The sequence below is a fragment of the Cryptomeria japonica genome, chromosome 10, assembly GCF_030272615.1.
Source record: "Cryptomeria japonica chromosome 10, Sugi_1.0, whole genome shotgun sequence".
Classification (NCBI taxonomy): Eukaryota; Viridiplantae; Streptophyta; class Pinopsida; order Cupressales; family Cupressaceae; genus Cryptomeria; species Cryptomeria japonica.
Window position 1 is genome coordinate 748,632,769 of NC_081414.1, and position 13,597 is coordinate 748,646,365.

At 35.2% G+C, this 13,597-nt stretch overlaps 1 protein-coding gene across 2 annotated transcripts in view; it reads right to left on the bottom strand.

Annotated features, from left to right (window-relative positions):
- Positions 1-13,006, bottom strand: part of LOC131076032 (uncharacterized) — a 35,795-nt gene extending 22,789 nt beyond the window's left edge. For both annotated transcript variants that reach the window (XM_059213676.1, XM_059213675.1), the window contains exons 1-4: positions 12,333-13,006; positions 10,137-10,305; positions 7,285-7,483; positions 7,036-7,122 (exon numbers count right to left, since the gene is read on the bottom strand). In XM_059213676.1, coding sequence (XP_059069659.1) covers positions 7,036-7,122; positions 7,285-7,483; positions 10,137-10,305; positions 12,333-12,612 — 735 coding nt within the window. In that variant the 5' untranslated portion in view covers positions 12,613-13,006. The remainder of the gene's footprint in view (positions 1-7,035; positions 7,123-7,284; positions 7,484-10,136; positions 10,306-12,332) is intronic.
- Positions 13,007-13,597: the final 591 nt, after the last annotated feature.

Consider the following 13,597-nt stretch of genomic DNA (forward strand, 5'->3'; position numbering starts at 1 on the left):
ATCTAGAAAACAGTTTTTCAAATAAATATTACACAAGGCCTCATGATGTAATGATATTTAAGTTGTCCTTATAAAATATAATTATTGGCTCCAACTTAAAATAAAATTATTAATTGTTTCCCTAACTTATACCTTAGCCTACACAAAATCAGAAAATAGGTCCCCAATAAATTTTATTTAAAAAGGGGACATGACAAAAATTGTTTTAACCATTAGGTGAACCAATTGTCAAAGCAAAAGAAGCAAAAATGTTGATTTTAATACTTTCAAATTAATATAAACTCAGAAATCAGAATTTAGTTTCTAACTAGATTAATTAGCTGAAAGATTTAGAGATTTCTAGATTTAGGCATAACATAGAACTGAACAAAAATAAGAACAAGACACGGTTACCCTAGGAAAACCTTGTAGGAGGAAAAAACAAACCCAGCCAAAAAAGATCCTCAGATCTGATTATGGATTACATTCATATAATGATTACAACACTTATCTCAAGTACTTGAAGATGTCTGAGATGTTTGCACTTAGGGCTGATGAAATCTTCACAAGTCTACACTTTCATAAGCATCAAGTCTGCCCCTTTAACACACCAACCAGCAATCAGGTCCACACCCTAGATCTGCACTTTCATTGCATCTTAAGTCTGCACCTTTGCTTGAGACTGGACTGCAACCTTAGCACCTTGAATCTAGAACAGTCCGCCCTCCTTATGATGGTATTTGCACTTGATATTAGCACTTTTAATGACAGATATAATTCGCAAATATTCCTTCTTCAAACTTCGCATTTAGGCAGATGTATAATTCGCATGGAGAGATCGTGTGTTTAGTGAATAATAATGTGATGTTGTCATTTATTTATATGTGGAGCAAGATCTTAGTTAGGTCGGCTTTTGCTTTATAATTAACTTTTATTTATTAATTTCCTTTTGAGCGAATTGCCTTGATAGAATAGGGTCGGCCCTATTTTATGGGAGCGCATTTGAGTGTGGCGTGAGGAATTCGGGAGTGCCATGAGAGATAGGGCCTAGCCCTACACGTTGAAGGAGGGGCCAGCCCTTTGGGCGGATTCCAATGTTGCCTAAGGCAATTGGAATCCGCCATTCCTTCCTAATTACAATCAACACTCCCTCTTAATTATGGAGGAGAAACACAACCATAATCTTCCATCTTGCACACAAGCAAAGAATGGATTACATAATCAGAATATTGTAGTCTTCCATCTTGCACACAAGCATATAATGGAACTACATAACATAATCTTCCAGCTCGCACACAAGCATAGACTAGATCCACCTTACATTGCCCACAGAAGGTGGAAAGGATATTTTCTACCATCTTACATTGCCCGCAGAGGATGGTTAACAATTACTCCTCCCTAAGAAGATTACAATACCACCTTACATTGCCCGCAGAGGATGGTTTGATACAACACAATGTATCACTAAGGTTGAGACTCCCTCTCAATCAGGGTTTCATTTTCCAAAACACCGAGTCTGTCTCTGAAGTACACAAACTTCACTTTTGACAGAGGATTGGTAAGAATGTTTGCAACCTGCTCATCAGTGCTGACATACTTCAGCTGAATGGCGTCTCTTTGCACCATATCTTGAATGAAGTGATAATGAGTTTCCACATGTTTTGACCTGTCATGAAACACTGGATTGATAGACATTTTGATACAACTCTGATTATCACAATGAATGATTATAGGATCCCAAGGCTGACCAAACAGCCCAACAAGAAGCTTACGAAGCCACACTGCCTCTCTAGAAGTTACACTTGCTGCAATATACTCAGCTTCGGCAGTACTTAGTGCAAATGAGGATTGTTTTTTGCAAGCCCAAAAGATCACTGCAGATCCTAAGTTGAAACAAATGCCGGAAGTGCTTTTCCTATCTTTGACACTTCCAGCCCAATCTGCATCTGAATAACCTTCCAAGGTTATTGAAGTGTTAAGTGGATACTTCAGCCCATAACCAACTGTGCGTCGCAAGTATCTTAGGATGTGTTTGGTTGCAACAAGATGAACATGTTTGGGCATGCTCATGAACTGGCTAAGAGCATTCACTGCAAAGCATATGTCTAGTCTAGTGTTAACTAGATACATCAGTGATCCAATCAACTGCCTGTACTTCGATGGATCTGCAAAATCAGAATTAGCTGCAGAAACACTTAACTTCTTTAAGTTAGATTCCATAGGAGTAGACATAGGTTTACAATCCATCATTCTAAATCTTTTCAAAATATCAATAGTATACTTTCCTTGACTTGGAAAAATTTCATTAGATCTTTGCCATACTTCTAGACCTAGAAAACAATGCATTAGACCTAAGTCCTTCATTTCAAATTTTGAAGCTAGTTCTTTTTTACATCTAATGATAAGTTCATCTTTACCAGTAAGAAATAAATCATCCACATATAGAACTAGAATTAGCATTTCATCATTGGATAACTTAAAGTAGATGTTAAAGTCAGCATCATTTTTACAAAATCCTAAACTTAACAAGTATTTATCCATTCTTTCATACCAAGCACGAGGGGCATGTTTGAAGCCATACAGGGCTTTCTTCAATCTGCACACATGAGTTACTCTATCCTGAATCTCATAACCCTCAGGTTGTTCAATATAGACTTCTTCCTCAATGACACCATTAAGGAAAGTAGTATTAACATCCATTTGATGTAGCTTCCAACCTCTAGTAGTAGCAATAGCTATTATAGTTCTAATAAAGGTATATCTAGCAATAGGAGCAAATGTTTCTTCATTATCTATGCCTTCCTTTTGAGAAAAACCACGAGCTACAAATCTAGCCTTATATTTTTCAATACTACCATCAGGATTATGTTTAATTTTAAATAACCATTTAGAGGAAACAACAGATTTACCTTTGGGTCTGGGCACAATGTCCCAAACATCATTCTTGATGATTGACTGATACTCTTCATCCATAGCAAGCTTCCAGGCATGATGGTTCAAGGCTTCTTCAACATTGCAAGGTTCAAATTCAATGAGATTGCACATCAATGCAACGTAGTTGGAGAATACTTGAGGTCTCTTGGTTTCTCGAAAAGTGCCACTGGGAGCAGCAAATCTTTCGGCTTCTTGAATGGTGTTTCTTACCCAAAGTGGCCTCTTTTTTGTAACAACAATGTCACTAGGTATGTCAGTGGGATTCATAGGCTCTGGTGGATCATTATGTTCTTCTTGAGGTGGAGGTTCAACAGGCTCCCTCTGAATCTCCGGGTTAGTATCAACATTCATATCTTGATTGTCATTAGCTTCTTCAATAACAGAAGAACCTTTTGATTTCTTAAAAGCAATATCTTCTTCAAAAGTAACGTCCCTACTTACCTCAACATACCTTTGACTTGGAATATAGATCCTGAAGGCCTTGGAGGATTCACTGTACCCGACTAGCATGCCTTTCTTCCTAGAGGGCTCCAACTTGGTTCGCTTTTCCTTGGGCACATGAACATAAACAGGACTTCCAAAAATTTTGAGGTGACTGATGTCCGGTTTGGATCCTGTGAAAGCTTCTTCAGGAGTCATGTTCTTTACAACACGGTGAGGACATCTATTTTGAATATATACAGTTGTTCTAGAAGCCTCGGCCCATAGAAAGGTCTGCAAATCTTGATCATAAATCATAGCCTTTGCAGCCTCAACAATAGTTCTATTCTTCCTTTCAGCAACCCCGTTTTGCTGAGGATTGTATGGAACACAAAACTCCCTCTTAATGCCTTACTTAACACAAAAATCATAAAAGCTACCGGAATTGTACTCACCTCTATTGTCAAATCTTAAACATTTAATTCTTTTCCTAGAGGAGTTTTCAGTCAATGCCTTAAACTCTTCAAATTTACTTAAGACTTCATCAGATTCTTTAGATTTCAGGAAGTAGATCCAAGTTTTCCTAGAGAAATCATCTATGAAGATTACGTAATAAAGAAATCCACTAGAAGATGCTATAGACATAAGACCACATAAATCAGAGTGAACAAGTTCTAGTTTATTTTTAGCTCTATTTTCACTTTTATGAAAAGGGATTTTAACATTTTTACCTATAGCACAACCTTTGCAAGTATTATCATGAATTTGACTGAGTTTAGGCATACCTTTGACTAACTTTTCAAGAGAGGGAAGTGCTTGATAGTGTAAGTGTCCAAGTCTTCTATGCCATAGATCACAGGATTCGGGAGCCTCATTAATGAGGGCTTGAATAGGGTTAGTAGAGAGCTTATATAAACTATCATATCTATTACCAATTACACGAACAGATTTAAAACTAGATTTCTTAGGCCAAGCAAGTACTTTTCCCTTAGAAAATGCAATTTGATAACCTTTATCTTCTAGAGCAGAAATGGAAATTAAGTTTCTTTTAATTCTAGGAACAAACAAGATGTCACTCAAGTGAAGTGAAATACCAGAGTCTAAATTTAAAGTAGTGCCAGAACCTCTTACCGAATATCGAGCATCGTCACCAATTACCATGTGAAGACTGGTATCATTTTCTACTAAGCCTGACAAATGATCACGGTAGCCTGTGATGTGTCTTGAAGCACCACTGTCAATCAGCCATGTATTACTATTTGTAGGTATGCTGCTTGACAGGGAAGAGATGAATAAAAAGTCATCATTTTGTTCTGAGACTTCATTTAGGTTGGCTTCTCTTTGAGTAGGATCATTCTAACATTCTTTAGCATAGTGACCAAATTTGTCACATCTGAAACATCGAACGAGAGATATCTCTTGGTTTCTTCCAAGAATGTTGAGAACTAGGTGGTCTGAATTCTCTATTTCTCTTTGGATAATGTTTCTTCCAATTTCCACCTTTCTTGCATTGAGCTACAAGCATGTGTTGATCATCTACATGAGAACTTTTGAGTTGCCCCCTTGTGATAAGACGTGACTCTTTTTGAATACAATCATTCTTAAGGCGATCAAGGGTAGGTAACTCAATTCTACCACTTATGGTTTGAATAAAAGACTCTCATGAGTGTGGTAAACCATTTAGGGCAATCATAACAAGGTCCTTGTCTTCCATGTTATGTCCAATTGAACCTGGTTGATTCTTTAGTTCTGAAATTCTCATAAAATAAGAACTAACAGAATCTTCTTTTGACATTTTGGTATTAAGTAATTGTTGTCTTAAAGTAACTGCCCTACTGAGATTGTTAATTTCATAGGTACCTTGTAGATGACTGAACATTTCCCTTGCAGTAGTAAATGAGGCAATAGAGGTGACTAGGTGGTCTTTAACTAAATCAATGAGAAGCTTTCTAGCCTTGACAGCATCCTCCTCTAGAGCCAACATGATTCGAACCTTCCATGTAGCAAAATTAAGATTTCCATCAAGCTTGTCTTCAACTTTCAGCTCAATTGACTTGACCTGTAAATGAGACAACAATCTGGAAATAAACGAGTACTAAATTCTGAAATCTGAAAGTTGATCTAGCCTATATCTCTGATACCATGTTGATTTTAATACTTTCAGATTAATATAAACTCAGAAATCAAAATTTAGTTTCTAACTAGATTGATTAGCTGAAAGACTTAGAGATTTTTAGATTTAGGCATAACATAGAAATGAACAAAAATAAGAACCAGACACGGTTACCCTACGAAAACCTCCTAGGAGGAAAAAAAAACCCAGCCAAAAAGGACCCTTAAATCTGATTATGGATTATATTCATATAATGATTACAACACTTATCTCAAGTACTTGAAGATGTCTGAGATGTTTGAACTTAGGGCTGATGAAATCTTCACAAGTCTGCACTTTCATAAGCATCAAGCCTACCCCTTTAACACACCAACCAGCAATCAGGTCCACACCCAAGATCTACACTTTTATTGTATTTTAAGTCTGCACCTTTGCTTGAGACTGGACTGCAACCTTTGTGCCTTGAATCTAGAACAGTTCGCCCTCCTTATGATGGTATTTGCACTTGATATTAGCACCTTTAATGACAGATATAATTTGCAAATATTCCTTCTTCAAACTTCGTATTTAGGCAGATGTATAATTCGCATGGAGAGATCTTGTGTTTAGTGAATAATAATGTGAAGTTGTCATTTATTTATATGTGGAGCAAGATCTTAGTTAGATCGGCTTTTGCTTTATAATTAAATTTTATTTATTAATTTCCTTTTGAGCGAATTGCCTTGATAGAATAGGGTTGGCCCTATTTTATGGGAGCACGTTTGAGTGTGGCATGAGGAATTAGGGAGTGCCATGAGAGATAGGGCCCAGTCCTACACGTTGAAGGAGGGGCCAACCCTTTGGGCGGATTCCAATGTTGCCTAAGGCAATTGGAATCCGCCATTCCTTCCTAATTACAATCAACAAAAAAGAGCTCTAAAAATTTAATCCAATGAAGGACACAACAGAGTTAGGCCCAAAACAATCCTCAAGTTTGAGGACAAATATAATGCACGTTAGGATCCTACAAAAGTTCTCACTACTATTTTCTTTACCTATGTGAAACAAAACAATATCGTAATGTTAAACGAAAGTATTTTGTTAAAATGTTGTAAATCAAATGCATCGAAAATGGCATGTGGTATCATCCTAGATTGACTTTTACTTATGAAATCCTTGTAAAGATTTTAAGGAACCAATGTTCTGTAATGAGAAAGGACGATCCACATAGCTCATTTCCATTCTATTTTATTTAATAGAATGTGCTAATCTCATTTTAGTCAAATGTCTCAATCTTACAAATTTTTCATTACTTTTAAATTCACTGCATGTTTCTAGTAATCGTCATTTTTGCATTTTCCCTTGACATTCAGCAGTCCTTCAAGACATTAGATATAAGTCAAGTTGACAAAAACATGAAATAGAAGTTTCTTCAGTTCATCCATCAACAGATACCCTTTGTTAAAATGTGATTTCCACTAAAATCATGTTCTAGTATATAAGCATGTTTACTTTTTGATAATACATCTATATCGCAAGCATTATAGCACTTAAGTTGGGATATTTTGCAAAACGATGAAAGAAGCAGAAAAGAAACACTAGATACATACCTTCTTGAGTTCAAGTTGTTTATCATCTGTAATTTTCTTGCGACATGTCAGCCTCAAAACAACACCAGGATTCAAATCATCCTCAACCTACATTAGTAAAATGTTCTAAGTTAACTTCTCATATCACTACGAACCAAGCGTTAGATTATATCAAGACTGCAACAGCATAATAATTAAATAATTGTTGCTCTAAAGCACCTCTTTTTCAGCAAAATATTTCCATGGCTAGTACAATGAAGATATAATTACCTGAATAACATACACAACTTTCTCTTTTAATGTTGATGAGGCCAAACCTGCAATGCTCCTTTCTTTAAGGGCTTCAAAAATATCTTTTGGAATGTGCGTATCAAATGTTTTCCTCAATGGATTTTGAAGACCTCTTTCACCATTCAATTTTTTCTCCAGGATGTCTGAGCTGAGACATCCATTCCATGCGAACCCACCACTACATCACAATGATTAGTGATAAAATTAAAATCTAAGCTGCACCATACTTGCATTCACATATTTCAATATAATTAAGATTCTTAAGCAATATGTTGTATAATATAATACTTCTCGTGCATGGCCAAAATTAAAGTATTAAAATCTCTTAAGTTTTGGACCACCTACTAAAAAACCTTTTAGCAGTATAGATGACAATCCATTAGCTCCTCAATCTATATCTTTTGCTTTTGATGAAAAAACATCAACAATCTAAAAGAGTATTATTAAATTGTTTCTATCAAAAATTACACTATTACCAGGAACAATTATTAAGCATCAAGCATATTATGGTGCTAGGACATGTATGATCAAACCTCAAAGCATATTAATGATTCAAGTCTTTTGTTCGCTGAGCTTTCAAACTTGGCCATCCCATCATATTGCTTCTCTTTGATCCTCGAAAGTATAATCCTTTGCAATCCAAATGTTTCTAAGTCTCTCAACACCAAAGTTTCAAGCATCTCTTATCTAGCATACCATCTCCATTGTTTCTCCAAAACTCCAAAAACCAACCATGTGGCTTAAATACTTTGCAACACCATACTATTGGACTTGTCCTTCCCTTTGTAACATTTGTTTAACATCCCCAAGCCCCAATCCTCAAAATTCCTAAATAAAACACTTTGACTATTTTATTCTTGCAAGACTTTCAGACTTCCTCATCCCTCCATGCCTTCCACTCATCCTTGTCAGCCCATCAAAGTAACCTTTCCATATTCACTCCATAATCTTGGTCTTTGTTAACAAAATTTGCCTTAGTCTTTTGGAACGAGAAATTGGACCATCCTTGACCAAAGTACTCCGTTTGCTTCTTCCCCAAATCCTCGACTCCCACTTCAAAATTCCTCTAAGTCTTTCGTAGTCAGAGTTGCAGCCTTCCCTTAATCAGGTACTTGTTCCCTGTCACCCCTAACATTCTGATCAATTGCCCTATGAAAGTTTCCCAAGTATCTTTTTCAGACTTTCGGACTTGGTCATACTTCCGTCCCTTCCTCGACTCCCCAAAGCTTATTTCAAATGCAAAACTTTTCTAAGTGTTCTTTGTCAGATTTGTCAGACTTCCCTTCATCCCGATACCTATACCAAAGTAGGAAGCAGCTATCCAGCAATCAGAATGCACCTTTAATCATATTTGACCATATTTTTTAATTAATTTGATTTAATCAGAACACTGCTTTTTAATTTTTAATTGATTAATAAATAAGATCAAAAGTGCATTCTGATTGCTCGATAGACAACAAGTACCGAAGTATGCCCTACTCTCAAACATGTGACAATCTAAAATCTTTGTATAGGCAAAGAAACCATCCTTAGAGTCAAAACTTTAGCCAATTCAGGATGTATCAATAAGTCAGTCATTTTTGGGCATGCTAAAATTATTTTAAGTATTAGTATAATGTTGTCTGAATTCTCCTACAAAAATGCATATATAAAGTGCATTGGCACATGAGCATATGTAATTGATTATTCTTCTTAACAACAAAACCTAGTGCTAACAGGACTTAACAATTTTGTTTTGCACAGGAAGGGGGCAAAGAAGATGAGTTTAATTTCAGATGTCCTATTTATTATGAAATCTGAGGCCAGTATCATTCCTTACATAGAGATTCTTTAGACTCCCTCTCCTCATTCATACATAATTCTGATAGGCAATGATTAGCTCTTTACAGCCAGAAGATTGTCATTGTTACAAATTGAATACTTGAGGGAACATCTATAGCTACTACATTGACCAGTTCCTTCTATCAGCCTATTACTAGAATTGGCAATATCACACACCCATTTGACGAAGTTGGTTAACATAGGAATATGTACAACAACATCCTCCTATGTGAGCTGCTCATACCAGGAATCTGGTACCTACCTCTACTTAACTTTGAGCACATTTTAGTTCCCTTCATCCACAACCCAACCAATTAGGATGGACACCTATCACTAGTTTGTTCCCTCCGAGGAGTCCTCAGTCCTGTGTATTCCCCTTTAAGCATTATCATATCCTGATGGCTCCCTTTACAATGATATAGATGATGTTACCATCCCTTTTATTCCACATGATGATGACAGGCCCTCTACTTCAATATCTGATAGTGATGTTTGATTGCATGGATCCCCACTCCGGATCTTCAACCTAGGCCTCCACTGATTCTTTTAACTTTATAATCTTGATTGATGTGCTCTATTTTAGGTGGTTCATTGGTTTGTCTTTTAGTCAGCTTTTATGTTAGGATTTCCTCTATCCTAAGTCTTTGTTACTGTAACTAGGTGTCTTTTGGAGTTCCATTGGCCCATTTTGGTCACCAGTGCACATGAAAACATTTCTTCTTAAGAATTTACAAATAGGTCACATTTTTTTTTCCTATTCTTTTTAAGTGAATTTTATTCAGAGTTCTTACAATAAGAAAGGATATTAGTAAGCTTTTATAAGCTAAAACCCAATATCTTGCCCTTTAGAGTAGATTTATATTTTAGGCAAGCCTTAAAAATTCTGTCTAATTGGAAAGGAAAACAACATATGCAAAACAAATGAAAGCACCATTGCAGAATTGAAGGATATTTATGCAAAATAATGCTAACCATATGCAAAATTCTAGTGAAGAGAAAAAAATGTGTACCCATGAAACAATATTTTCCCAAATCGAGCTGAAATTGATGGCTTTGACATTTTGACATAATTCTCAACATTGTCAAAAGCTTCTCTTAAATCACCTTTTATCTTCTCCCACGTGTACCTCCATGAATGAGTCTCATTGATTGTTAGAGATCTCATATCAATTTCCACATCTAACTCAAAAAAGAAAGGAAAAAATTAGTGCAAAATAAAGATTGCCATTGAGATGACCAAAGAAAAAAAAGAAAAAGGAGGAAATTTATGGACAAAAATGAGGCTGTTAGAATCTTGAATTTTGAAAACTAATTTGTTCATTACAACTCTGTACAAAACCTCTTTTTCAGCACTAAGATTTGATGTCTCGGTATGCTGAACAGACAATTTGAATAAACATCAAATATCATAGGTTTTTATTCAAAACTTAATTTCTGGATGACAGCTCTGAAATATGAAACCTCTTTTCAGCACTAATCCTTAAATTTACCATTATAATTCATAACAAATATATGGTTTTTTCAAAAAACTGAATATTGAGGAAAATACTTATACCAATTTTATAAACGATGACCTTTGCAGAAATCCTGAAATATTTATATTACACCATCATGGTTGTTAAAAAAAAAATTAAATGAAAAATCAAGTCAGACAAACAGAGGCTACAACATTTTGGGTTTAGTTACCATTGAAGTAGCCCCCAAAAGATTATCTTCATGCTGATATAGCTACTAAATTTCTAAAATCATCTGAAAATCAAGAAAAAGAACAGAGGAATCCAAAGGGTTGTGGTGTAGTGGTAAAACTTGCATCCATTAAGAAAGCAACCTGACCTCAAATAACCACACCGCAATAAGGCAACCCATATTGTGGAGGACATATAATCGGTGTAGGACGGAGGCTTGTGTCCTGCAGAACCAATCTAGGAAAGGTGATGTTCCTAGTTACCCTCAATTAATCCAAAATGCCAAAACAAGAATTAACAGCTTCTAGAATTGATTGTCATTAATTTAGCCCTGAAATATTTCTTTCAAACTTACATAGCTGTAAGATTTATATAAACAAACTGAAAATGAAGAAAAATAACGAGACTATATCAATTAAATGTAACGATCATTGAAGTAAATCCTAAATTGTTATTGTTGTTGGTCTGTAGCTTTTAAGTTATATAACTACTTAAAAAGCAAGAAAAGAAATCTGTGAGTAACGATTTTATAATTAATTACCACTGAAATGGACCTACAGTTGGACCTCAAGGGATCATATAGAAGAAAGTTATGGCAAGGGATAGATCTTGTAGAGGGAAAAAAGTTGTTAGTTGGGAGTGATCCCTAGAACAAAATGAAAACCAAAGGATTATTAGGAGAAAGGTGGGAGCTAAAAGGAAAAATAGATGAAGCCACCAAAGAAAAATGGAAAGGGGAACAAAAGATTCAAAAGAGCATGAGAAGAGCAGCTAAAAAAGTACAAAGTAGTGATAAAAGTCAATGGAAAGAAATCAAACTCACAAACATAATATGAGGATATCTATGGAAAGAGGGAAAATAGATTCAAAAGAAGATGAGAGAAATAGTTATCAAAAGTACAATGTTACAATAAAAGTTAATGGAAAGATCATTTTCATAGTAAAGATTCACACTGATATAGTTGCTAAATTTTAAAACCGATTCTGAATTCAAGATAAAGACAGAGGCTGAGACAATTTTAAAAATAGACAGCCATCGAAGTAGCCCTCAAAGACTTGTTTCAAAGAAAACAGCTGCTGAAATATTACAATAAAAAGATAATCAAGAAAAAGGAATTGAAGCTATAACAATTTTAGTATTAATTGTCATTAAAGTAGCCTTGAAAATTTTGTTATACACTGATGGATTACGGAGTGTAATGGGAAATGTCGACGCAAAAAATACACACAGTTGATTCCAGAAACAATCTTATGAAAATAAGATAAAAAATTAAAATTGAGGTTACAACAATTTTAGAAATGACTGTCATGCCAGTACCCTGAAAGAATTGTCTCCCACAAAGATAGCTGCCATATTTTTTAAACGTATTAAAAGTCAAGAAAAAGACCGAGGTTATCTCAATTCGGATGCTGATTAAAGAGGCCTCTAAAGCTGGAAATTCGTAATTATAAAAGCAATACTCTGGAAACAAGTAAAATACAAATCTGTCCAAGACTAGTTTAAGGTTTAAAAGCTAATACCGTCTACAGGATGGGGGTTCACTGAAATGGTGTAAAGCTTCTCGTCTCGCAGATGTGCAAATGATTCGCCTGCGAAGGGTTTGAACTCCAGCTGCAGATTATCCGGCGGATTGGCATTTTCATCAGCGGCAAACCACTTGTGAATGCTAGACTTGGCATATTTTATGTCAACTCCAAGCTTCGGGTATTTGGATTTATAATTCTGTCTCTGAGCAGGGAGCGGAGGGGTTTCAGGCTTAGACGACGAGTGCGCTCTCCTGTAGGGCGGAACATAAGACATTTTTTATTCTTCTGCAGTATTATCGCATGGCAGAGGGAATATTGCAGGCTTCAACTGCATATAAAGAATACTTTAAGTGAAAATCTTCAGAAAAAGAAAATTTTCAACTGCAACGCTTCGGAAAAAAGGAAAATCTTCAACTGCAACGCTTCAGAAAAAGAAAATTTCCATCTGCAACGCTTCGGAAAAAAGAATATCTTCAATTGCAACGCTTCAGAAAAAGAATATCTTCCAGTGCACCGCTTCTGAAAAATGTATGGGAGAGAAGAAAAATCTTCTTTTATATTTAAAAGAAGATGCCACGTCGTGTTTTGAAATGACGTTCTTGCTCTTCTTTTACAGAATTTCCAGGAACTTTAAACCGCGTGCGAGAAACGCAGAGGAATTTACGAGTTCAATTAATGCTTAGTAATGAACAGACACTTTATCATTTTTCATTTTTAGAGGAATTTATGAGTATAATTACTGCTGATATTCACTACCTATCATATGTCATTCAGATTTATTTTTTATATTTTTTATTTTATTTTGTAATTATTATTTATTTAAGTTTATTTTTACAATATTTAAGTTTGATCTTATTTTTCATGGGAATAAATCTCAAATTTAAGTATTCAAATTCAAATTTTAAATTAAGATCTGAACTATTTTTAGTAGTCGTTGTGATTTCAATTAGGATATGTTTTGTGTGACATGTTAGTATGTCTTATTATATTAGAACATTCAATGTGTCAGTATTACACATCTAAACACAAGGGGGCTTAAAATGAATGTCTAAAGCACACTTCAATTTCTAAAGGAATAAAAGAATATAGATTTGTGTCGCCTATATATAGACCATTTGCACATTTGTATATTTTGTTTTCAAATATTCACTCAAAGTCATAAAGCCAAAAAAACTAGGGGCTTGACCTAGAAGAACTTGATCCTAGTGATCTAGCATATTCCTTTATTACATTTAAAAACTCTACAATCATTACCAATG